General features: G+C 45.8%; 1 protein-coding gene across 1 annotated transcript in view; it reads right to left on the reverse strand.

Annotated features, from left to right (window-relative positions):
• Nucleotides 1-27,150, reverse strand: part of DNER (delta/notch like EGF repeat containing) — a 274,139-nt gene that overhangs the window by 152,865 nt on the left and 94,124 nt on the right. Inside the window, exons 2-4 of the mRNA XM_084779181.1 lie at nt 17,396-17,797; nt 14,768-14,862; nt 12,237-12,403 (exon numbers count right to left, since the gene is read on the reverse strand). Of these exons, the coding sequence (XP_084635307.1) occupies nt 12,237-12,403; nt 14,768-14,862; nt 17,396-17,797 (664 nt within the window). The remainder of the gene's footprint in view (nt 1-12,236; nt 12,404-14,767; nt 14,863-17,395; nt 17,798-27,150) is intronic.

Consider the following 27,150-nt stretch of genomic DNA (forward strand, 5'->3'; position numbering starts at 1 on the left):
AAGACAGCTCAGTGTTAATACTCCAAATGAAATGCTTTCAAAGTACAACTAACTCATTAACAGCAAACGAATTTGCTTATTAGCTGATTGCTTTGAATTAATGAATATTAGTTACTTGTGTCATACCCCCCCCACACACACACACCAAAGAAACAGTGTTATTTCCAATTCTAAAAGCCCTGCTTCTTTCAAACCAATTGCCCTCTCTTAAGCCTCACTGTGGACCACACACTCATTCAGGCATGCTGTGAACAATACCCTTTCATAATTATCTGCCTAAAATGCGTTTTAAACTAAACTGCACAGGTACACCTGTTCTTCTTGATGCATGTAGGTCTTCATATGGGTGGACGTCTGTGTACATGTGTATGTAGATACATCTACATGTGTGTATACATATGGATGAATAGACACAGAGAGAGAATGGGTGAATGGACAAATAATAGGTAGATGGCTAGATGAATGGATAAAGGGATGGATGGATAATGGAGGGATGGGTAGATGATGGAGAGATGGATGAACAGATATGCTGATAAGTGGACCATAAAAAACAGATGGACAGACGATGGATGGATGAGGAGGGAGGATGTTTCCACCCAAGTATATCAACAGAGTATTACATAAAATAAGAGAGTCTAGAACTAAGCCAAGAACAAATGCTTCAAGGAACTGTCATTTTCTTTTGAGACGGGGTCTTGCTGTGTATCCTTGGGTGCCTGACACTTAGCTGACCACAGACTTGCAGTGATCCTTCTGGTTCTGGCCCCTGAATGCTAGTATCATGTTTCTTAGAGCCAAGTTTGAACTGGGCTTCCCTAATTATAAACTATGGCTCTGCTAATATCACCAGGAATCCCACACTTAACAAAACATGTACTATGCTAAGTGTTTGTGATATAACAGTAAGCGAGGCATACACCACTCCCTGCTTTCAAGGCACTTGCAGTCCAAGAGGAGTTACAAGGCATAGAAAGGCACTGGGGAGCAAACGAGGAGAAGGGAAGGTGGCAGTCACAGTGAGGTTGTGACATGTAGGCATCACCAGAATCCAGCAGGGAGGAGCCCGCTAGATGAAAGTTCTCAAAGAGAACTGTGAGCAGGAAGGGACAGTGCAAATGCCCTTCCCCAATATGGCCCAGATGTTGGAGCAGGGGTGGACACAGGAAGGCCAGGCAGGGAGCTCTGGGACAGCACAGGTGAGGGAGAGTGGGGCTCAACAGCTGCACAGTGGAGAGGCAAAGCAGAAGGGATCTGTTGAGCCTTGATGAGGTTTGATGAGACCAAGACACTTCCGGATGAATGGGTTCGGAAGGGGAAGAAGAGGGGAAGGTGGAATCAAGGCCTGGGCTCGGACAACCAGAAGACTAAAGCTGCCAGATGCGAGAAGCCACACTCAGAAGCCATGGCCACTGACACAAATCTGATCCCAACCCAAGGTGATTCATCTGCTTTTCCCGCCCAACCCCCTCACGCCCTTCTCTTTGTCTCCGTGCCTGTCCTGACTCCTCTCTGTCTGGCTCCCTAGTTCCATTCTGGGCACAGCCACACAGAAGCTTGTCTCTGAGCACCCTTCTCCCCCACTACACACTCTTTCCTGCTGTGTTCCTTTCCCACTAGCTCCAGCCCCCAGGCAGAGGGCTGCCGAGACAGAGCCCAACTGCTCCTCCTCAGCTGAGTCCACAGAACATCAGTACCGCATCTAAACTGAACAATAGCAGAGCCTTTACCTCCAACTAGATTTGGTATATTACAGCTGACAGGAACACACACATGCACACACACACACACACACACACACACACACACACATGCATCCTAATGTGAGACCATCTCTGATGCTCGCTGCTCCTCTCACCTGATATTACCTTTTTTTTTTTTCACCATCAACAGTTACTCCACAGGACTGATCATATATGCCAGTGTCATTGTCACTACCTACTCCTCCTGCCTGTGAGCTAAACGTAAGCCTAACACAAGCGTGGCCCCTTGCCAGTTCCACCCCCACTGCTCATCTCACTCCAACTTTCTTGTTACAATCCACTGGCACAGACAACTCACTCTGCTGTTAGCAAACACAATGCACACCACTATTTCTCACACCCCTATTTCCCCACAATGTCACTCATGCCTTTCCCTACTTTTTTTTAAAGGCCCAGTTCAAGGTTTAGCCCAGGTCTTTCCCCTTGGTAACTGATCACTGTAGTGATAAATCTTCTCTGCCAACTTGATTGCATTTGGAATCACCAGGGGAACACACATCTGGATGTGCCTGCAGGGGTGGTTTGGTTTGGTTTGGGGTTTTTTTGTTTGTTTGTTTTGTTTTGTTGTTGTTGTTGTTGTTTTTATTCATTTATTACATTTACAGGGTTCTGCCTGCTCACCAGAAGAGGCCACCAGGTCTCAGTATAGATGGTTGTAAGCCACCATGTGGTTGCTGGGAATTGAACTCAGGACCTCTGGAAGAACAGATGGTGCTCTTAACCGCTGAGCCATCTCTCTCCAGCCCCCTGCAGAGGTGTTTTGAGAGTGATTTAACTGAAGGGAGAGGACTTGCCCTGAGTGTAGGAGGCACTATCCACAGGTCTCTACCCATGCCAGCAATTAAAGAGAGAAAAGAAGAAAGCCTGAGGAGCCCCAGCATTCTTCCATGTCCATTTCCTGATCCACTGAGATGGGAGGAAGCATCTTTAGGCTCCCAGAAGCTGGTTCTGTTACCATGCCTTTCCTACCACCAAACCCTCCCTCCCTTTTGTTTTTTTTTTTAGATTTTTTTTATTAATTTATTCATATTACATCTCAGTTGTTAGCCCATCCCTTGTATCCTCCCATTCCTCCCTTCCTCCCACTTCCCCCCTACTCCCCTCCCCTATGTCTGTGTCTGAGGGAACCCTCCCTCCCTTATGGCGCATCTTGTTAGGAGTTTGACCACTGCAATGAAGACCGTAACTAGTATAACTCTTCTCCCTTTCTAAATTCACGCAGCCCTTACATTGAATGTATAATTCTCTAATACTTAATGCATGTGCCTTTGACTCTTCATCAACCTCCCTACGCGCAACATCCTCACAAAAGCATTGACATCTTCCCAAGGCAATGACTGCTTGCTGTGCGAATCTTTCCAGTTGCCCCCTTATGTCGGCTGTAAGGAGGAGGAACTCTCGCCTGTGGATCCGCTCCTGGTCAAGCGCTTTGCAGTGGGGAATCTAAGCAACTGTCAAGACAGGGAGAGCCAAGTGCAACCAAACACCATTTGTGTGCACTGACACTCAAGTGAAGAGCTGAGGGCACAAGATGAGAAAGGATGGAAAAGCTACCAAGACTAGGTACTAGGTACTAGGTACTAGGTACTTAGCTAGGGCTGGGGTGGGGGGTGGTGAAGGGATGGAGAGATTAGAAAGAAGATAACAGAAAGCAGGTATCCCAAGCACAGGGAGACCCCAGGAGAAAGGAGGGGCACGGTGATGTGCTTGCGTAACATGGCTGCTTTTCCGCCCTTCTCCACAACCCTTCCTGAAGACGAGTCAAAATTCAAAGTGTTTTAATTCACTGTTTGGCTGCTGTACTGCATTTTTTTCTAATGTAACTCTATCAGTAAGACTGGGCAACGGGACCATAAGATTTATGTGGTTTATTTAATGAGACTATCCCATGGGCCTGAAGCTGAAATCTCTCAGGTCTGGGATGAACATGTTACATTTCTTGGCAGCCCCGATATGACAACAACGCCCTGCACATGGAAATCCACTCGCTGAGGCTTGCTGATTAGCAGGGTTGTGGGGAGATCCATAGGCACTGAGGGCTCCATGTCTCGTTGGCCCGTGTTCTAGAGCCCTCCCGCTATTAACCACATAGGCGAGCTGAATTTGTCAGTGTATTCGTTGAAGGGAATTTTTCCATTTGTCTACCAGGCAAACATAACTGTTGTAGGTCGGGCACACAATTACAGCATTGAAACAAGACAGCTGTGAGAGCGTTGCTTGTTAAGCATGCCTATGAAACCAAAAATATCCCAGCGTTCAAAAACTCAAATGTCAGGGACAGCCTCGGACTCGAGAATGCAAGAGAGGCCTTTGGAAACTCAATCCCAGTTATTTATACGCCTCACCCAGGGCTGGACAATTTTCTCTTGGCGACATGACCTACTTCAGTCCATTTGCTTACTACCCCACGACCTCTGAAAAACAGTTACAACAAATGGGGATTTTGTGGGAAAACTCGGCGTTCCTCTCTAAAGCCTCCCTAATAGGTTTCCCAGATATGTGTCTTTCTGTGGAACATGCTTTGCCCCATCTCATGAAGCCCTCTGACTCTGTAGGCACCTACAGAAGGCACCTAAATGTCTACCCTAGGGATGGGAAGGCAGAATAAGTGCAGAAGAGGCGGACTAGCGTCAGGGACTTCTATGTGCCACATGAGCACCCATCCCTGGTGGTGGACAGTGCGATGGTGATCTCTTACATACACACACACACACACACACACACACACACACACACACGTGTGTTCACATGTGCGTGCATACTTCTTTGCGTTTACTCCAATGAACAACTGTAATGCTGATCATGACAGTGACCATTCTTCTAATGTGACATCGTGACTTAAAGTCCCGCTGTTCTGGAAACTGTTACCCCCCACTTCCCTCGTGGAAGAGATCACACACGTCAGGCAGGTGAGGAGATGCTGGGAGGTGTGTGAGAACGTCGGGCTGTATCAAAACATGTGGGTGGAGGGGAAATGATGCTGGCTGCAGGAGGTGGGACAGGAAGAAACCAAAGGACAAGCTAATGATCTGTATCAAAAAAGCTGTCAGCTGGGCGTGGTGGCACACGCCTTTAATCCCAGTACTCGGGAGGCAGAGGCAGGCAGATCACTGTGAGTTCGAGGCCAGCCTGGTCTACAAAGTGCGTCCAGGATAGCCAAAGACAAAGAGACCTTGTCTCAAAAAACAAAAACAAAAAAACAAAACAAACAAACAAAAAAAAACACTGTCATCGTGACTGAACCAGAAACTACTGTATTGTGGAATTTAACCCACATATGTCATGAGAAGACCCAAAGCTACAGTTATAACTATGCTTAAAATTTGATCCAGAAAGGAGGGAAGGAGTGAACAAGAGGGAAGAAAGGGAGAGAAAGAAAAAATGAAAGCAGGAAGGAAAGAGGGAGGGAAGGAAAGGAAAGGCAAGAAGGAAGGCAGGAAAGCAGGGAGGGAGGGAAAAGGAAGAAATGGAGGGAGGGAGGAAGGAAGGCAAGACTGGGAAGGAAAGGAGGGCATTGTTCAACAGTTGTTCAGCACTAGCATATTGGCTAAATAAATTATATTCTGATTCAACAGACCACCATCCTGCCATTAAAATAATTCTATAAATTTTTGTTCACTCACATAAAAAAATTCTAGTAAGGCACACCATACATAAGAAGGAATCTTCAAGAAGACCACACAGAATGCTAGCTAACATGGCTGTCAATGGAGGCAGGGGCTGCAAGAAAGTAAAATTCCTCAACCTTTCTTCCATCTATACTTTCATAATAAAAAAATAAACAATACAGCCTTTTATCTTGCTTTTTAAAAGAGGAGTGAGATGAAAAAATGCTTTGTTTATCTGAAAGAAAATTGCTGTGCTGTGAGTTTATACACTGATACTGGGGAGTATCTCAGCATCCTTCAGTCACATCCTTAGCTTCCTCTTTCTCCCTTTGGTCCCCTCTGTCCCTCCTCCATCCCTCTATCTTACCCTAGCTCCTAAGAAAGAAGAAAAAGAAGAAATGCTGCAATAGCCCACAAAACTGGCTAAAAGGCAGTATTTATAATATTATTTTCCTGGTTGAAATTTTCACTGACAGAAGCTAAGAAAAGTTTTTGGAAGCTAGCTAGCCAGAGCCCCGAGGGTTGTCTGTAAATTAAAAAGACCCAAATCAGATAGTAGTGATACTGCCACCTTTGATCCCAGCACTCAGGAGGCAAGGGCAGGTAGATTTCTGTGAGTTCAAGGCCAGCCTGGTCTTCACCAGCCAGAAGTACTTAGCAAGACTCTGTCTCCAAAAAAAAAACTGTCTTTAAAATATTAAAATAATGCTTTAGTGTTTAATTTTTCCAAATTTATCTATACATAAATCCTACTCTATTTTTTTTTTAAATAAAAGGCTGAGGAAGAGAGAAAGAGAATGAGGCAGAATGGAGAAGCAGAAAAAGGAAAAACTGATAATTAGAAAGAAAAAAAAATGTGCTTGTTTCATGGAACCAAGAAATTCCCGAACCTGATCCCTGCATCCAGTTCTCTGAAGCAGATGCTCTAACCCCTTAGTGCCTCCTGGGAGTGACTTCACACACAGATGAATTCACACGTAGGCTCGCACAGGCATTACACTACCCTAGCAGACTTCTTGATTAGCGGTTGCACATTTTTAAGAGCCCTAAAGAATCCCCTGAGGCATTTTAAGAGAGTCTGTTTTTGACCTATGAGGTCCACCTAACTAAGGAGCCTGCTTCCTGGGGCCATCTTGGAAGGTGAGAGAAACACTTCCTTTTATGTTTGATCACCTGCCCCAGTGCCACCACAGCAGAGCCCTGGCACCCCAGGCTGCCATGGCCAGTATGCTCTGTTCATTACCACAGTCAGCATGGGTACCAACAAATAATGATGCACTCAGAAAACCATTGAGTTCAAGGCCGTGTTTGCATATTAGTACTTAACACAGGAAGAGTAGTTTTAAGACCCTACTTGCTCAAAAAAAAAAAAAAAAAAAAAAAGGACCCTACTTGCTGCTGGGTGTGGGTGGTGCAGGCCTTAAATTCCAGCACTGGGGAGGCAGAGGCAGGCTTATTTCTGGTCTACAGAGTGAGTTCCAAGACAGCCAGGGCTACACAGACACACCAGACACACACACACACACACACACACACACACACACACACACACACCCTACTTGCTGATAGTATTGAAATGTGGTTGTGGTTTAAAAACCTCACAGCTGTCTCCGCTGAGATGAGCACAGGAAAGAATTGACCTAAATGATGAAAGGGGGCGGGGGATCAACTTTGCACTTCCTCTGCTTTTGGTTTTTAATAGCTATTGCTTTTTAACATGTCCCAGTTTGGGGTTCTTCTCTCCACTTCTACTGTAGAAGCTCAAGAGACCTTATCCAGCCGCAGTTTTAAGATGGCCCTGAAAAGGCAGCATTTTTGCATTTCCAGTTTTAAATATTGAGTTTTTCATCAAATGAAGATGTTACAGAGTCTACCCTCCTAACCTTTTCCCCATTCTGCTCTACCCTGACCTCCTGCGCAAGAAACCTTAAACGACAAAATATAGTATTCCCATAAGTATGATCAAAAGTTTCTTTCTCTCCTTCTTTTTTTTTTAATCCTATAAAATTCTTTTAATGTAATAAAAAAAGAGGACATTTAAATGTCACAGAGGTGGGTTATGAAAGTCTGCAAAGAATTCTCAAGATTGACATTTTGCAGCTGAACATTTCCTCCGAGTGGCATTTACAGAGGGAATTGCTGATGTGCAACTGGATTTCACCAGGCAGGTGGCTACCTTGTGGCCACCCCAATTCCAAGACGTGGGCTCCCCTCCTTAGACAACCTACGACCAACACAGCAAACTGACCAACACAGCAAACTCAAGTCAGGGAGAGAACGGAGATTACTCATTCCCCAGCTGCGGGATGCCAGCTGCCAGTGCAGCTGTCAGAGGGAAACAGGAGACAAAGGATGCTGATACAGATGTTGTATAAGAGAGCTAGAAGAAGAGGAGGAAGCCAGGGATGGGGGAGGATGTGCTTGCTAGATTTGAAGAATACACCGTGCGCTTACAGGGCAGGCATCAGTGAGCTTGTAGGAAGAGGGAGCAGAACTCCAACCACAGATTTGGATGCCCCTAGGCTAGCGATGTGGTTCAGTTGGTAAACTGCTTGCTTAGTGTCTGTGAGGCCTTTGGCTCTGTCCCCATTGTTGCATAAACTGAGTGTGGTGGTGTGCAGCCTGCCAATCACCTCAGGACAAGAGGGATGGCGACTGGAGGATCAGGAGTTCAAGGACATCCTGAGTGTGGTCATGTACACTTCCCCATACTGGCCAGTCACCCTAGCTTAAAAACTCTGTCTTAAAATACAAGATGAACGGTGCATGAGTAACTAAATCTAAAGTCGGCCTCTGCCTCCACATGCATACATGCACACATGCATGCACGTGCGCATGTGCACCCGCACACACATACAAACAAATATAATAATGATAATAAAAGAGTTAAAGGAGAATGGATTTAATCGGATTTTGTTTGTGTTGGGTTTTTTGTTGGTTGTTGTTGTTGTTTTTAATAATCCATGGAGTCCTTTTGATTTGTTTTGGTTTGTTTTGGTTTGGTTTTTGGTTTTTGGTTTTTGAGAATCTATGGAAAGGAAAATCTTTGACTAGTCTTTTTCTTTATGAAAAACTCCAAAGAGGAAGAGCTTTAGACATGGGGTCCTGACGATGACTTTGGCATCTCAGGTGCAGAGGAGGAAGAGGATAGTTACCCAGGTGGAACTGAGTTGGCCAGTGACTGAGCAGAGCCACATTTTGCCATGGGAAAGGAGGGGCTGTGCCTGGGGGTGGGGGCGGGGAGAGAAGGTAAGAGAGGGCCAGCCCTGGGGAAGGGATTCTGTGGAGTTTCACCCTATAGAACACTGGAAATCCATTTCTTCCACAACATCCCTCAAAGGTTAGTTTGGTCCTTACCCCTAGATCACTCCCATGTCACCAAGAAACTTCAAATTAAACACAAACACTGTCCGTATTCAAGCTCAGCAAGCCGCTGTGTTTCCCGGAACTAGGACTGGAGCATCATGAACTTCACTCTCTCAGTACAAACCACATGGCCAATGAATCACTGGAGAGCTAACAAGCAAGGCTGGAGCTCCCTGCAGAGCAGGCAGCGCTAAGCAAAGGTTACCCAGTTATTTACCCCCAAACACTGCATAAAGCCAATTACATATTTGAAAACGACATGTCTGGGGGAAACAGAAGGGATAATTAAGCAGAGAGCAGAGGCGTGGGAATGTGGTAGGGACTCTGAGAACACACTGATGGAAGAGGTACAGCAAGAAGGGTCCTTACTTCACAGACACCCACATCGTCTCTTTCCTTTCTCCCATGACATGGTGTAAGTATTAATAAGGCAACGGTAATGAAGGAAAACTGTAAAAATGTTAACTGTGGGAAACATTAAGTGGGCCCAAAGAGCACAGCACAGGTGACGTGCAACACTCTGCGCTCGAATGTCAGCTCATGGCAAGAAAGTTAACAGAAGAGCAGAAGGGAGAAGTTTGACCATTTCACCACCAAGACACAGGAAGTGCCTGATGAGATAGAGACGGCCAGTTTGATTCAGACACTGCACGGTGTATTCGTGTGTGGAAATACCACGTGGAAAAAACACTATAAGGGAGGGCAAGATGGCGCCATCTTAGGTAAAAACACTTGCCAGGTTGGCCTGATGACCTGAGTTCTATCTCAAAACCCATGTGAAAAGATGGAAGGAGCCAGGTGTGGCGGTGTTATCTCTTTAATCCCAGCACTTAGGAGGCAGTGGCAGGCCTCTGTGAGTTCAAAGCCAACTGGGGCTACGTATCAAATTCCAGGAGGTCCAAGGCTACCTAGTGAGATTCTGTCTCAATAAAACAAACAAACAAGCAAAAAACTGAAGGAGAAAACTTAACTAGACAAGGTTGTCCTCTGGATTCCATTTGCATGCCTTGGTGCATGGGCACCCACATGCACCGTGTGTGTGTGTGTGTGTGTGTGTGTGTGTGTGTGTGTACATATTTACAACAACAATCATGGTAAAATACCACAGGGTATCCTGTCAGTGTTTACAATCTGTATGCGTTAAGTATCCATTATAAATAAATATATCCCTTAATCCGTGATACATCATCTTAAACAATAACTTTAATCAATGAACTTTACAAGAATATATAAATCTGAGTCTGCCTTCCAAAGATGTAGATAGGATGCCACGCACAGGACATATGTGCAAATAATATGTATAGTCATCAGTCCAATATGTGGCATCTCCTGAATGTGAGGGAAGAGGAAACAGTGGAGTCCCAAGATTGCCCCAGGCTTCTTTCTAGAAAGAAGCAGAGAGCTGATGATGCACAGCTGTGTAGGCTGAAACTGTCTAGACATTTCCTTCCTCCTGCTCAAGCACCGCTCTCTCTCCCAACAGAAGACCACTGTACTCTGCAAAATAGTCTTTTGGTTCATCAATATATTTTTTTGCTAGCAACATCAGCTAAAATTGCATATGAGTTCATAAAATCTCTCCCATCTCCGAAAAATAAGTCCATATTAACACTAGCAAATCCCTCCCTAGTAACCCCACCAGTATTTCCAGCATCAGCCCCCACCTATAGCAATGCTACAAAGTGACAAGAAATGACAGCTAATATTTCAAATGCATGCCTTCTACTAATATCAATGGCATCTTAAAGTGTGGTGACACCGTGTGTTTTCTTGAAATAGTGCAGAGCTCTCTGTCACGGATGAACAATTAATTCATTAAAGGAGAAAACTGAAGATAATTAGAAAAGAAAGTGACAAGTGACTTAGGGTTGGTGGGATGGCTGGGTCAGGAAAATCACTTGCTGCCAAGTCTTTGTAAACACAAGCAGACAGATGATAGATAGAAAGATAGATAGATAGATAGATAGATAGATAGATAGATAGATAGATAGACAGACAGATAATAAAATATAAAATAAAAGTATTTGTCACAACACCCAACTACAATTTACCTCCTAGGTACATTGTTACAACAGATACAGAATTAACTAATAGTTTCTTGGAATGTGCTGGGCAATCAAATTCAGATTTTTATCTTGACAAGTTCTTCAGCACCCAAAGTCTGTTTGTCTAGAACACATCTTGGTAAGCAAACCTTAGTCTGAAACTCAATGTCTCTCCCTCTTTTGCTAGCCGTTTCCATTCCTCAAAGTGTGGCTGGACCTTGTCTCCATCCAGTGAAAGCCCTGCTCCTCATGTCTGGATTGCCAAAGCTTGAAAAGGGATGTTTTCATGAGAGGAACATGACTCAAGGGTAGACTGCAATAGACACTATTGAGTAAAGAGACACAGCTCCTCTTGGCCTTTGATCTTCCTTCCAGTATCTTCTTTAAGCTCGAGGCTTGGAGAATAAGCCTCCACACATACCTTCTAATTTTGTTTTGTTTTGTCTTTCAAGACAGGGTTTCTCTGTGTAACCTTGGCTGTCTTGGACTCACTTTGTAGACTCACAGCCATCCTCCTGCCTCTGGGTCTGCCTCCTAAGTGTTAGGATTAAAGGCATGTGCCACCATGCCCTGCTCATACCTTCTATTTATTTTGTTAAGTAGTGCAGCTCAGAAAAAAAATATAGAAACTACCCTGGAATAACCCCTAACATCCATTAACACGGCAATTTCACATACATACAACCTTGACAACTCCTCCTGAGACAACTGTGGCCTGACTCCCTCTTCCAGTGGAGGACTGTTGGACCCAAGAAGGTACTAACATCAGAACCAAGAAGTTTGGGTGCACTGGGCTATGATGAATGAGTTCTGAACTTGAACTTGAGCCTCCACAGTGAAGCTACAGAGTGGAAAAAACTGTTATGAAGTTCCCAGCATTGTCAGTCAGCAACATTAACAGTCTAGAATCACAAGTTCCAACTCTAGAGATACTGTACTCTGAGTGATGTGGTGGATGAAGAAGCCAACTGGCAGGATTTGGCCAGAACACTGACCCAGAGGAAACACCGTCCTTGAGAGGAGCAGAAAGTGGCTGGCAGCGGCTGGAGGACGGCTGATGACTTCTCTTTTGAATGAGGCCACTCACTCTCCAGGGCAGAGGAATTTCAGGACAATGTCCCCTGCCAATATATGGTAGTTTGGAGAAGGTAAAAACGACAGAGATGGGTTCATCAAATGAGAAGTGGTGCATGGGAGAGCGATGGATGCAGGAGGAAGGCCGCCCAAAGAGAGCAGACATACAGTTACTTCTGAGCCAGTACTCACAATACAGCACGAGAATTCTAGCAAGTCACACTGAAAATGCTGTGTTAGAAGAATGTCAAGTGGAGGACATACAGCCACTGTGTAGAATTCACACCGTGTCCTCCAAACAGAATCCCTACCCACCACGTCTAAACACCAAGCCAGGGTGGGGCTGAGTCAGATGTGGGGTGGACAAGGTTTCTCTAACTCACCAATGAAGTGGTTGGGTCCCAAGGTCAGCATCTCCTCTAGCAGGACAAGGCCTCCGGGAGCCTGGAGGGGCGTCACGCTTCGTCCATCGATGAGCGAGCACTGTTGAAAGCCCGTGGCTGTGACCTTCCACAGCAAGATCAGCAAAGCCGTGGCATCCTGCCGAATTCTGAAACACATGAATCCCATCAACACAAAGTTGCTTTTGCTAAAAATTCGTCTTAGAACCAATTCAGCAGATTGGATAGGAAAACGCAGACGGCCTGCACAGTAATACAAAGTGTCAGGCAAGCAAAGGAATAATTATATAAGCAAGCACCCACCTTGGCACACACTAAAGTAACCATACTTATAACAAACATCTACCTCCCACTTGTTCAAAGTCTACCACAAAGTGACTAGCCAGTGCCCCCACCTTTTGCTAATGATAATGAATAATAAAGAGCAGAATAAGTTGCTTTACAGACAAATGTAAAAACCATCTTGCTTACATTTATCACAGATGCATAGCGTAATCCAACCCACCTGTCTGAGGCACTCGGTCAAAGTAAGCAGTGGTGTCACGCCCCATGCTTCAAGCCTCCTCTCTCTTCTCACAGCTTACAGGATAAAATCCAGAGCCTAGTGTGTCATCTAAGGTCAGTGGACTCCTGGCCAGCTCCCTCTCAGTTCTAGTCCCAGGGCCTGCATCCCTGCCACCAAAAAGCTACTACACTTCTTCCTGGGTTTTTGCCTGGCCACCAAGCTTCATGTGAGTCTTCTCCCCATGGAAATTGTACCCCCAGTCTATGCATCACATCCGATAAGGGACCCCAGCCCCCTTCCTACAATGCCAGCAGCTGTTCTTTCTCCTTGTATTCTACAAGACCCATTCCTCACCTTCCTCAGTCAGCACACCTTCCCAGCTGCTCCCCTAAAAGAAGCTCCCCAGTTGGAGCACAGGGCTCAATAACATCTTGATAAATGACTGATGGATATGTGGAAGTAAGGGGCTAGTAACACCTACACATAAATTTGGGGGTGCCCACAGATAATGTATCATTCTCATCTTCCTGAACCTGGGTCCTGTGGCTTCTGTGTGTGCATTCCTGCCACCCCAAGAGAGGTCCAGAGAACTCCACATATGCTAAGAAGCGAAGTACTGGACGGAGTGGGAAAGTCGGACTGCCGAGAAAGGCCACAAAGGTGGATAATGTGGCCAACGCAAGCAAGAGCAGGAGGAAGCCACTGCGAGAGCAGACACATACGCTACTTAGTAAGACAGCGAGGAACTAGGATGCCTTTCCCTCAAGGCAGCTCCCAACCTCCAACCTCAAGACCTGCAGCTGTGGAAGGCACTCTTAACACTTAACATGGGGGTCCCCCTGCTGGTAGAGCTGGGAGTGACCTCACACTTCACTGCTTCCTATGGGGACATTCCTCCAAGACCTTCAGTGCCTATCTAGGCTCTGTCCTGTTAGGGTGACCTCACAGCCAACAGGGGTGGGGGTGGGGTGGTGGAAAGTGCAGATGCAGGGCCAGTTGAAAGAAATGCCTCCACTAGACAGTGTCAGTAAGCTCCTTGTTAGGAACAGTATTCATGGTGGATAGTGAAAGCACCAATACACACAGCTGAGAGGCCCAGTGCAAAGAACTACCTGGTCAAAGCCTTCTAGAGTCCTTTGGGGTACTGAGGGTAAGGGCCAGAGCAGGAAGGGTGACAGTTAATGGCAACAAATAAGTGCAGACTCCACAGTGTGTCTGAGACATTCTAGGGCTGGCTCCTCCCAACTCCCAGCTGTGTGCCCCTGGGTCTATGTAAAGCACCCAATAACATCAGGCCACTTGGTCAGCCAAAGATGCTTTCTTTTTCCTCTTTTCCAACTCCCAGGATACAACAGGCAGTCTGTCACCCAACAGCTTTAATGTAGAACAAAAACACTGTTCCTACATTGCTTGCTTTGAAAGGGAGAGTTGTAGACCAGGTGTGGTGGTGCACGCCTTTAATCCCAGCAGAGGCAGGCAGATCTCTGAGTTCAAGGCCAGCCTGGTCTACAAAGAGAGTTCCAGGATAGCCAAGGCTACACAGAGAAACCCTATCTTAAAAAAACAAACAAACAAAAAAGAAAGAAAGAAAGAAAGAAAAGAAAAAATAAAGGGAGAGTTGCAATGCATGGATTTTTTTTTAAATTTGGAGTAAATTACACAGGTGAATTTAATGGTCCATTAAATTTTTTAAAAGCAAAAGTTACCTAGGAGATGAGATGAGAGGCTCCAAATCTTTCCTAATGGTTCCAGGTTACTTCTGTCGGGTCTGACTTATCCAATCCTATTCCCCACAGCTGACCAGACCCTGACCCTCCCTCCATCACCCGCCTTACTCTTGTTTTTTAAGTGCCGTGGGCCAAGTTCCTATGTGGAATTCATTCAAGATTCCCACTGGATTGGCCAGTGGCTCACCAGATGCACGGCAAAATGTCCCCTTACCCCGCTCCCCCAGCACACTGTGCACACAGCGTTGATTTTAACAGGTCTGGCACACGCAAGTTCTTACTTTACAGAGGTGTTCTGCGGCACGTCAAAAGACACCAGGCGGCCTCCCGCAGAGTTGTTAGAACTGGCATTCCCACAGGCTACATCGGGGACCACCTGGAAGAGAGAAGACCCATTACCTGGGTGGAACCACAGTATGAGATGACAGCATAAAGTAAAAGTCCAGAAGCCGTGTTCCTTCTGCTTTGCTCAGTGGTGACACTGTCACCTGGCCATGAAGGAGACAACTAGACCCTTACAGACAAGAAGAGAGGGGAAGCACTGCCGTTTTGATTTTACAATGGAGGGCAGCTTTGCAGACATCAGTCTGCATACGGCAGGGGTAGTAACTGATAAGTGGACACTTTGGTGAAGGTCACTTGCTGCCCTCTTCACTTGACAGTTGCCACTGGCTCCTGATCACGCTCCAAATGGCACTAAATGATTAAGGGACAGGTGTGCAAGGACTAACTAAAGGCTAACAGAAACCTTATCACCTGGAAGAAACAGCCTGCATACCTGCGAGGACACAGGGCCTTTCCTGTTGACGGGGTTCTGCACTGAGCCCTACCTGCTCACAGTGGGGTTTGGGAACACAGCCCTTCTCTTTCCCTGCACTTTTTCCTCCAGTGCTGGAAACTGAATCCAGGGTGAGACATAGGCAAGTGCTCTACCGCCGAGCTACACGCCTCTGCTGTTGTTGTTAGTTTTTGTTGTTGTTGTTGTTTTGTTTTGTTTTGTTTTTTAAGGGCCTCACTATATAGCTCAGGTTGGCCACATATTCATGATCCTGCAGTCTCAACCTCCTAACTACAGGGATGACAAATGTATACTACCACATCCAGCTTATAGCTATATTTTTAAAGACTTTTTATTTATTTATTCATTTAGTGTATGTGTGTGTGCACGTGCATGCGTGCGTGTGTGCGTGTGCATGTGTGTGTGTGTGTGTGCATGTGTGTGTGTGTGTGTGTGTGTGTGTGTGTGTGTGTGTGTGTGTAGTGCCTGAAGACACCAGAAGAGGGAGTCTGGGTCCCTGGAGCTTAAGAAACAGACAGCTGCGAGCCCTTTCATTTGTGTGCCGGGAACTGAACTCAGGTCCTCTGGAAGAGCAGCAAGCGTTCTTAACCGCTGAGCCTCATGCCTATATTTTAAGTTACACTGTTATTTATCTGTTGTCCACAGGTGGTCAGAAGTAACTGCAGAGACTCAGAATTGGTTAAAGTGCAAAGAATAAGTACGGTTGGACACTCAACCAAATATAAACCATCCATTTTGCCCCCTCTAAAAGGCCCAGGGAGCATCGGAGTAGAATGGGTGGAAAGGAGATAAGAGTCAGAGGCGGAGGTGAAGGGAATGCCGATTTTCAGGTCTGACACGGTTGTTGCATGCTTGAGTCACAACATCAGTGATTAGCTATACAAGATCTGCACAGGACCAGGCGCCTCAGCATCCTACCATGGGCTGGGAAGTGGCTCACAAGGCCCATCCATCTGAAGACTTACGCCCAATTAATGACTGAAGTGGGTGAGAGGGACATTCCCATCAGTGGTATAACCACTGGTGTGGCACCCATGCTCCTGTAAACAAACTCCCACCATGATGGGACCACCATGATGAAACTGACTGGGTCATGCACAAAAAGGCATGAAAGTAGACGGGGATGAGGAGGGCAATTATAGGAGGGGCCAATAAAGAGTAATGGGGGTGAATATGAGCAAAAAGACATTATGTAGATATATGAAAATGTCATAATAAACTCATTATCTATATTTAGTATATGCTAATAAAAACATAAATAAAATAAAATTAATGATAACAAATTTAAATTAAATTTAAAAAATATTACTTTAAAATAAAATTATAGATAATAATTAGTATTTAATTTTTAAATTGAAATTATTTATCTTTATCTTTTAAAGTTACTTGCAGGATGTGATGGTGTAAGCCTGCAATCCCTGCACCTGGGAGGCTAAGGATGACCACACAAGCCTAAGGCTAGTCTAGGCCATATAGTGAGGTCCAGGCCAACTGGACTACATCTTAAGATCTCTACAGAAGAGAAGGGAAATACTGTTGTAAGAGCCAAAGAATGGGGAAGACCAGAGCAAAACAGTGTCTTCTGAGACACAAAAGGACCATAACGCTCATGAATTCACAGCACTTGGGTCAACAATGTGTGGTCCTATTGTGTGACCCCACATTGAACTAGCCCCCCAATTACAAATCAATGCACAGATGTGTACATGGAGATCATTCTAGGGAGTGATTCAATTCATTTTTTAATGTTGTCAAAGCCTTTTTTTTTCTCAGAAAGTCATTATACAGTTTGGATTTGGGGGACAGACACATGCCCAACTGGGCAGCATAACAAGTTAGAGGTCATTCGGAATAACTTAGATCTTGTCTAAAATAAAGTAGGGCAGCAGGGGTAGCTCAGGGTTGGAGCCCTTGCCCAGCATCTGTAGAGTTCTGGGTTCAATGCCCAGTGCTGAAAAAAGTCATGTATACAAGAAAAATATGGATGTAAGGTTTGCTCAGTGGCTAACTTATATGCCCTCTACTTTTATTGCTTATATTCAAACCACTGAGATTGTTTTGACATTTCTAGTTTCTCTTGTGAAAAATAAATGCCACACAATAGGCTTACCTCTACTTGATCCCATTTCATCTCTACAACTTTCTGCCCTGTTTTTGGCTGCCAGGTTGGCAATGTCACGGTTGCCTGAGAACGCGGCGGGATTATGTCAGGCTCCTGGGTGGCTGGGACAGGCTGAAGCTGTCTGGGTGCCATGGACTCTGTCCAGCCAGAGGCTGGAACACTGAGAAGTGGTTGTTCACAATTAAGACCTTCATAGCCATCGTTACAAATGCAGAGGTAGCTGCTGCTGCTGCTGCTGCTGCTGCTGCTACTGTCGCTGCTGTTGTCACTGTTGCTGCTGCTGCTGCTGCTGCTGCTGCTGTCACTGCTGCTGCTGTCCTTGCTGCTGCTGCTGCTGCTGCTGCAGTTTCCATGGTGACAAGGGTTGCTTGCACAAGGATCTGCAACGAACTGAAAAGGAGACCATAAATGGGTCAATTATTCCCTCACAAGGAATGAGGTGTTGGTGGTGGGAAATTAGTTCCCTGGCTTACAGCTCCACTCTCTTTAACACTATTGCTTGGGACCACACAATCCTTGGCTGCCCCAGGGCCGTCCCAGCAGGACACTGACCACAGAGAGCACAGGCTCAGCAAGGGAAATATGATAAGGAACAGTCTAGACCAACCCTAAGCCCCAAACCACACGGATTTCAGGAGCACATCATTGAGTAGGCCTTTTTTCAGACCAAAAAAAAAAAAAAAAAAAAAAAAAAGTCTGAAGTAAGCCTCCTTGGAAAAGACTTTGCCATCAGCTGCCAGTCATGACAAATGCCATCAGGGATCTAAATTGGAATCTTTTCCACATCCTGAACCTCCATAAGATTGTTGAATGAGAAACAGCTGTCCAATTTCTGGCTTGCCTCTATCTCACAGCCCCCTTACCTGATCCTTTGAGCAGATATTTAAGATAGTGTTATTGAATTAATGGCCCCCAGGGCTGTGTGCTCCTATATGATAGTCTGGCTGGAAGAGAATATGGTGGGGACTACAGACAGAGTTTTGTGAAATTTTTGGTCCCATTTCTCTGTAGGATAATCACAGAAAAACAGGGAAAGAAGGAAGAGACGTGTTAATCTGAGTCCTTCGCCGCAAACCTCCAAAGGGCCGTTTGTTGGTCCTTGGGAGCAGACTGCGGAGCAGGCATGCACAAGGACTGCCTGCTCCTCTGGAGTTGGCACCCAAGTTGGGGCTTGCGATCTGTGCTATTCAGTTGGAATTTGTTGCCCGGATAAAGGAAAAATTCCGTCGCAACTGCTGCACCCCAGCTTCTCGGAGCTGACTGCAGAATAGAATTCGCTCCAGAATCAACGGCACAGAAAGGGGACTCTCGGTTCCCTTGCTCACATGTGTTCACACAGCAAGCATATGTGGCCAGAATTCTGCACGGTAAAATGGCTACCCTTATGCTAATTATACTCATCAAACAATTTCCAACAGACTCCTTCGGGGATGGAAGAGGATTAGGGACTGAATCAAACGAAGCTCCAAAAACACCACTCCTTCTCAGAATCTCTGAGAGTGGATGGGTTAGCCTCTGAAGACAATATCAAAACAGTCGATCATTTTAAATACGTATAGTATATAGGCGCAAACTAAAACTCACACACCATTCCAAGACGATGCAGCCCTCCCTGGTCTGGTCCCTCTCTACCTTCGAAGGTTGCCCTCTCCCATGCTTCCTTCTTTTGAACTAGAGGTCTCTGGGCTACATGAGGCCTCCCACCTCTGGGCCATGACACCTGCTGGTATACTACCTAGAGCCTCTCCCCCAAACCCTGCAATGGCTCCTACTCCACCGCATTCAGTTCTCTCCCTGGGTGAACACTTTCCTCACTGTGAAATCTCTCTGCTTCTCCCCCACCCCTCGCCCAAAAAGTGAGCTCCATGAATGAGGGACTTTCAAGTGCCCTACTTAACTGCTCTAATTCCAGCACATCAAGAGAGATGGGAGAGGCTTTTTAAAAACATTGAAAGAAAAAAATATGTATGGATTGATTGATATTTGGATAGCATGTGATGGGGTGGGAGCTGCAGTTTTAGTCACAATGTTGGCTCGTTTCTAGTTTATTTTTAGGACAGCCCAGTGGAATGAGTGTCACCTCAAGAATTAGTTGACAGGAGGAAGGAAGAATTTAATTAGCTAAAACAAAAGGGGACAATTACAGCCATGTTCCTGAAATCAACTTTTAAATCATCTGAGATTGACCTCTTTACACACACACACACACACACACACACACACACACACACACACACACACATTGACTGTATGTACAAAAAGGTAAAACTACATCTAAATCAGAAGGGATCAATACAGAAATTAATTCTAGAAGCTGAGGCTGCTGTCAAGCAGCTAAGAGAATTGGTGTCGTTGAGGTGAGGACTGCCATTCTGGGGACAGAGAGGCCGTGGGCCCTCAATTCCATCATCACGGCCAACTGCTTAAGCATCCCACCCTCAGAGGGCCACAGGCTCCTTACTGAGACATCAGACACAGCTGTCAATAGTTTCCAAACAACATTGAGGTGACTGTGCCTATCTTCGTATGGCATGAGGCTACCAGGTGTCAGGCCACTGGGTGTGATGCCCACCACAGCCCTCACCTGGTCACACAGAGCTCCAAAAGAACACCGCAGTAAAGCTGCCTTGTCCTTACAACTTATGGCCCTGAATCTGTGTCATCACTGGGATTAGGAAGGGCTTAGGAGGAGGAAGAGCCACCACTAACAAACACCATCCCAATGCCATGCCTGCTGCCAAGCTAAGAATGATCCCTGTAATTCATCTCCACAGATGTGACAACAAATTATTATGCCCTTTGGATCAAGCAAAGGGTAAGTGGTCCATTTCTTCAGACAAGAAAAATTAATAGGAATTAAGTGTATAGCATGAATACCACCTCGAATGTGTTGTTTCTGTGCATCTGTGCTCATTTATGTGTGGCATGATTGTATATGTTCGTGTGCATGCACACATGCATGTGTGTAGAGAGCAAAGTCAACATCAGGTATCCTTCCTTTATTAACTCTCCACTTTCCCTGATCCCATAAGCTTACCACTTTTAGCTCAACTATTTGGCCAGTAATCTCCAGCGATCCATCCATTTGTGGCCCCTCAGTGCTGGAGTCACAGGCACAAGTCACCCGATACAGCCTGAAGGCTTGGGATCTAAATTCAGATTATTTTGCTGGCGCAGCAGGTACTTCTCCCACTAGGTTGTTTACTTGGCTCTCAAGTGCATGTTTAGAAAGAAAGGTACAGTAAGAAGAGCACTCAATGGATAGTGGCTGAGGGCTTACTGTGTGGCTGGAATTGCTCCATGTCTGGCAACCAATGCTAAAAGCACAATCATCAAATCTGCCCTGCAGAGTTCACACCTAGTAACCTAGTATAAAGAACAAGTCCCACCTGTCATGCACTGTGTATAGCCGCCATGTCTCTAAGATGGGCACATTTGTTATTTTATAATTGATGATTGCTGGTGCCAAACAATGACTAATTCAGAATAGAAGCCACGATCTTCGTGGACACTTACAAGCCGACGTGTTCCATCTCCAGCTCTTCGACTATCCCTTCCCTCCCTCCATCGTCTCCAGACACACTGACCATGGCTTTCCAGCCCTCCGGGGATTCTCCTGCCCCATACTGGTTATCCCTTATCCCTTCACTCTTGTGGCTCCTCTGAGTTTCCTGTGAGTCTTTGTTCAGTACTGTCTTAGGATGAGGATGCCCCGAAGCACCCACATTAATAGTGTACTCAGTTATAAGTAGATATTAGCCATAAAGTACAGGATAACTATGCTGTAATCCACAACCCAAAGAAGCTAAGTAACAAAGGGGAAATAAAATAGACATTGGAGGTAGATGGAGTGAGGGAACTGGGTGAGAGAGGAGGTGGGGAACAGGACAGGGAGGGACAGGGAAGTTCCTGAGAGTCTATTGGGGGTGACCCTCCCCCAGCTGAGACTCCTAGCAGCAGGGGATATGGAGCCTAAAGTGGCCACTTCCTGTAGCCAGACAGGACTTTCAGTGGAGGGAGGTGGACACCAACGCACCTACAAAACCTTCAACCCAAAATATGTCCTGCCTACAAAGATGTGCAGAGATCCAGACAGAGCAGAGATTGAGGGAATAGCAAACCAATGACTGGCCCAACTTGACACCCAACCCCATGGGAGAGCCAACCCTTGACACTATTAATGATAGTGATACTCTGCTATACTTGAAGACAGGAGCCTAGCGTAACTGTCCTCTGAGAGGCTTCATCCAACAGCTGATACAAACAGATGCAGAGGCCCACAGCCAAACATTAGCTGGAGCTCAGGGAGTCTTCTGGAAGAGTGGGGAAAGAATTGGGGGAGTTAGAACGATCAGGGGCACCACAAGAAGACCTACAAAATCAAATAACCTGGGCTCATGGGGGCTCACAGAGACCGAACCACCAACCAAAGAGCAAGCAAGGGTCGGACGGACCTAGGCCCTCTACACCTATGTAGCAGATGAGCAGCTTGGTCTTCATACAGGTCTCCTAACAATTGGAAAGGGAGCTATCTGACTGAAGCCTGCTTTTGTGTCCCTAGCTGGGCTGCCTTGTTTGGCCTCAGTGAGAGAGGATGCACCTAGTCCCGCTGAGACTTGATAAGCCAGGATAGGTTAGTATCTATAGGAGGTCTCCCCTTCTCTGGAGGAGGGATTGTGAGGGTAGGGCTGGGAGGAGAGGGGGGAGGGGGCTGCAATCAGGATGTAAAGTGAATAAATAAGTAAATAAATTTTAAAAATAATAGTGCAGTCTCCACCCCCTTGTCAGTGACTTCTCCTCTCCTGCTTTATTTTCCCTGAAGTATCTGGCATCTTCTACCATATTATTTACTGTCTGTCTTCCTCTATAGTAATGTAAGCCTGTGAGGTCAGGTTCTTTTCTTGTCTGTTTTGTTCTCTTGAATGTCCCAGCCCCAGTGCCTGGCACCCAGCAGCTCCTGAGAGACTCAGTGAGGGACACTGAGTGTAAGAAGCTGCTTTGGGGTGCATGGTATGCAGTAGGGAGAGCTATCATAGTGTGCAGCCAGTGCCTGAGAAGGCAGGAGGGCTGGGGTGGGGGGTTTTGCTGGGGAGGATGCAGCTCTCAGCTTAGAGAATCAAGTGCGTCTCTGTCCTCAGAGGCCAGCTGAGGAGGTGGGACGGGAAGGACCATGCAGTCCACCTGCCAGCTGGGATGGGACCACAGCAAACGTGGCCCCAGCTCCCAGAGTTTGAAGCTATGGGAGGCAGAGAAAGAGTAGACGTCAGAGAATGCCTGGATTCTACTCTCATGTGCGTGTGACCTTGGACAAGGGACGTACGTATTCTGTGTTCAGCATCCCCAGAAGGACAGGATTGGGGAAGGCTAGCTCTCTCACTTCCTAATGCACGTCTGTGCCTCCCATAGGAATGGCTTTGAATGCAGCAGGCTCCCCCATGCTGAGAGGCAGCTCAACAATGGCAGGGTCCAACTGCCACAACATTTTTGTCCTGAAAAAAAAAATTCTTCCTTCAACGATATTCCAACACCAAGTCACCAAGCGCTTCCCACGAGGAGGAAAGAAGAACAATTCCATCCTTCCGGTGCCAGGCACACTCAGTCGTTCACTTTACTGAACGAAGAAGTGTATATCTTACTAAAATCCACAGCCCCATGCCTTGATATTCCGCTCTTTCTGTCTCAGGCACTCTCAAGCCACTTAGAAACGATCCCAAGATCAACCTGGGCAGTTGGCACTTTCCCTACAACTCTTCAGTTGCTCCCTGATTCTTGCGTGGGAGGTGAACGTGTCAGTTAGCTAAAAGGACAATGCAAGTAGAACTCAAACTCATGACCATGATGGAAAGTCATTGAAAATGAGTTCTGACATGTCGGATCGCTCGCTTGCTTCTTCCCCGCATTTCTAGAACATGAGGCCCTTGGGAACCATCTTGAAATCTCTCCGGCTCTTGCTTTAGCCTGGTCAAAATGTACGGAGTCTCCCTGATGTGTCGTCAAGCCCTGCTCAGTTGCAGATATAACAAGAAATGAATGAAACTGGGAGCTTTCTTCAAAACCCAGACCTCTGCCCATTGTTTCTATTCATAACCACAATTCCCAGGGACAGCGCCAACCACACAGTGGCAGAGCCGTTCCAGCCTCGGACAGAGTGCTTTTCTTCTTTCAGTCACTCAAGACACCACTATTCTACTCCAAAACTTAGAACACTGCTCCTGTGCATGCATTCCTCTTCCATCAGAGGCACACATATGTGCTTAAAACACTTTTTACAAAATACCAATCCTATAAACCCAGGAAGCGTGTCAACGTTCGCCTCCCGGCCTGCTTAGGAAGAGATGCCTGTGAGCAAACTGAGAATTAACTTGCCAGTGATGATCATGTGATCATCTCAAGGCTGCAGAGAAGTTGTCTTGTTAAGTTCTACCCCCACCCTTGAGAAGACTCCCACCCCAGGAGGAACAGAGTGAGGTCCCGAACTTGATAAAGAGTATCAAAAAAAGAAAACGAAGAGAAGAGAAAAGCCCTCAACAAGCATGACTTTTATTAGCAAAAATGTTGAAAGGTTTTTTCTCTGAAACTGAAAACAAAGCAAGGATGCTGACTGTGACCTCATCACTGAGCACGGCATAAAAGGCTCTAGCCAGCGCAGATAGGCAAAAATAAAGAGCAGAGGTGTGGCTGAAGAGGGATTATCATTCACAGATTGCACAATTCATGCAGATAAGTTATTAGAATATGGGACTTCAGAAAGTTTGCTGGCTACAAGATGAAGATTTTAAAAATCAGGAAATGGGGCTGGTGACAGGGGTTGGAGGATAAAAGCACTTCTACAAGCCCGCCAACCTGAGTTCAGTCCCTGGAACTGACAGTGAAAGGAATGAGAAAACTAAATGCTGAAAGTTGTCATCTGACCTCCATACATGTGCCATCACACACACACACACACACACACACACACACACACACACGCTTGATTACATATCATTCACACACACACACACAGTAATAATTAACATTATACACGTGTGTGTGTGTGTGTGTGTGTGTGTGTGTGTGTGTGTGTGTGTGAGAAACAGATTTTCACTATGTAGTCCTGGCTAGCCTAGGACCCACCGTGTAGACCAGGCTGGCCTCAAAGTCACAGAGATCCACCTGCCTCTGCTTTCTCGAGTGCTGGGATTACAGGAGTGTGCTACTGTGCCTAGCTCAAAACTCCTGTTTTGGTTAGAGAGCTCTTCCTTGATGAAAGCTGTTCAAGACGTAGCCTTCATCATCAACTAAAAGCACTGAACAATCATCCAGTTAAGGAAAGGACATTCTAAGCCTCATAGCAGAGTTCCATGGCTAACACAATACAAAGTAGAGATTCTCACCATGTTGGGCACCAGTTTGGAGGGTGCCTGACAATAGCATTTCTGAGCCAATGAGAAAAAGGAGGCACAAGAAATGAGGGTTAAGTAGCTGCTCACAGTGTTTCTTACCTTTAGCTCCCTAGTAGGCCAAAATAAGCTAACATTGTATTGTGCTAGCCATAAAAACGTGAGACGTCTTCTTACATTTACCTATTGTATGTATATGGGGAGGGGACATCCATCATGTGTGTTAAGGAGCATGTCATGGAGGTCAGAGGTCAGTCTGATGGAGTTGGTTCTCTCCTTATACCATGTTGGAGCCAGGGGTCAGGCAAACATATTTATCCTCCAAGCCGTCTCACTGGCCTCTATTTTATTTTCAATTGCAATGTATAATACATAAATGGGCAAGTGCCCCAAACAGACTTGCCTAGTGCACTGTGTGTTACCAAACAGGTATCTATGTAAGTAAGCATTGCTGAAGCCAAGAGGAAGAATAACCTGCCCCAGGCCCCTCCTGGTCCCTTCTTTCCCGGTTCTCCCAAGGTAACCACTGTTAGGGAGTGTGAGACCCATTACTGCTCAATTTTGCCTCTTGTATCTGGTCCACAAATTGGAAAACACCATGTGTAATGAATTTATTCAAATGCTCACACAATTATTTTTCATGGCTGTAAAAAGGAACTTTTTCCCACCTGTCTCAATTGTTGTCTCAGAGGATTACTGCCTCCTTCCGCTAACCTAGGCCAAGTCCTGGAAGCTACTAGCCCCTGTACAATCTAACCTAGGCCTAGGGTGTTTTCAGGCTCTGAAACTTACTGCTTAATAAGCTCACCCTTTCTTGTTCCTACTGAGCTCTGGGCTGGCTGGTTCAACTCAGCTGTTCTGGCTCAAACTCTTCTCCCAGCTGACTTATCCAATCTGACTTCTCCCTCAACCACTAAATTGCTCTGCTTAGCCTCAAACTAACTCCAGGAATCTTTTCTAATCTTCTGGCTCCTTCTCATTCTCTGGCTTGTTCCACCTTCAACTTCTTACTGTAAAACTCTCCCAGTAAAACTGCCTTCTCTCTCTTGATCTCTCTGCCCCTTTGAGTAGCTTTCCTTTTTTCTCTCTTTTCCTGAGAGTTGGGCATATCCTGTTCTGTCAAATCTTTCTGTGATTCATCACTTTTTCTGCCACTCAATTAAACATCACTTTCTAACCTGGGTTACACTTTATAACCTGGGTTACAAACTAAGTTTTCTTTCATTGTTTGGGATTAAAGGCATGTACCACCACGCCTAGACCTACACATTCCTTTACCTGAAACTTGCTTTATACCAGGCTGGCCTTGAACTCAGATCTGCTTGCCTCTGTCTGCTGGGTTCGAGGAGTGCTTATATTCCAGCCTGATCACACAGACCTAGAAAGTCTTTGAACATGATCTCTTGCCAGAGCAGCCATGTTCTGAATTAACATTCCTCTACACATGGCTATCTAGTATTTTGGTAAGGGTATGCTAAACCATACAGAGAGGTTGCCCCCGCCATGACAAGCTAATGCTCATGTCAGTAGAGATGGCAACGTCAAATAATATCTGCAGAAACAAGCAGCAGACGCATGGAGTTTTGAAGACCATTTTCAGCACTGATCGTCCAAATCACCTCTTTTAAAAAGCAAATAGTGAGCATTTGCAATTAAGCCATAAAATTAGAAGGTTAGAATATCCCACTGGGAAAATCATGAGTAAAGCACGGCCATATGGAATCCAAGGCTTCCCGGTGAACTCATTCCGGGGCCCAGAGCATCATCTGAATTGCTTTAAGAGTGCTGATGGCACCAATCTCATCCCCTAGTGCTTGTCAATGGAGCCTGTAAAAGCCATAAGTGCACAGAGATGGGTACTATGACTTGCTCTGGCTTTGAAAACAATATGGACCACCATCAAGTAAAACCTTATGGAAACATTTACTGTTTGACACTTCTATGATAAAAGATTGACTGAGAGTCAGACCCATTGTGATTTTAAAATGGCTTTTTGGGGGGAAGAGTAGTTTTTTGAGACAAGGTTTCTCTGTGCAGCCTTGGCTGTCCTGGACTCACTTTGTAGACCAGGCTGGCCTCGAACTCACAGAGATCTGCCTGCCTCTGCCTCCGGAGTGCTTGGATTATAGGCGTGCGCCACCACACCCAACTGAAATATGTCTTTAAAGTCAAATTAAGGGGTGAGTCTGAAAGGGGCACAGGAGTGAAAGAGATCCTTAAGTTTCAAAATGAGAGAGTTGACAGCCCAAGAGTCAAATGAAGAGAACATTATCCTGACCACAGAGGTGACAGACCTGGAAACAAGGACTGGGATTTGAGAGTGAGAAGTCACGGAGATGGGAACTACAACCCTCCCCATAAAGA

Source organism: Acomys minous (assembly GCF_964271855.1).
Source record: "Acomys minous genome assembly, chromosome: 4".
Classification (NCBI taxonomy): domain Eukaryota; kingdom Metazoa; phylum Chordata; class Mammalia; order Rodentia; family Muridae; genus Acomys; species Acomys minous.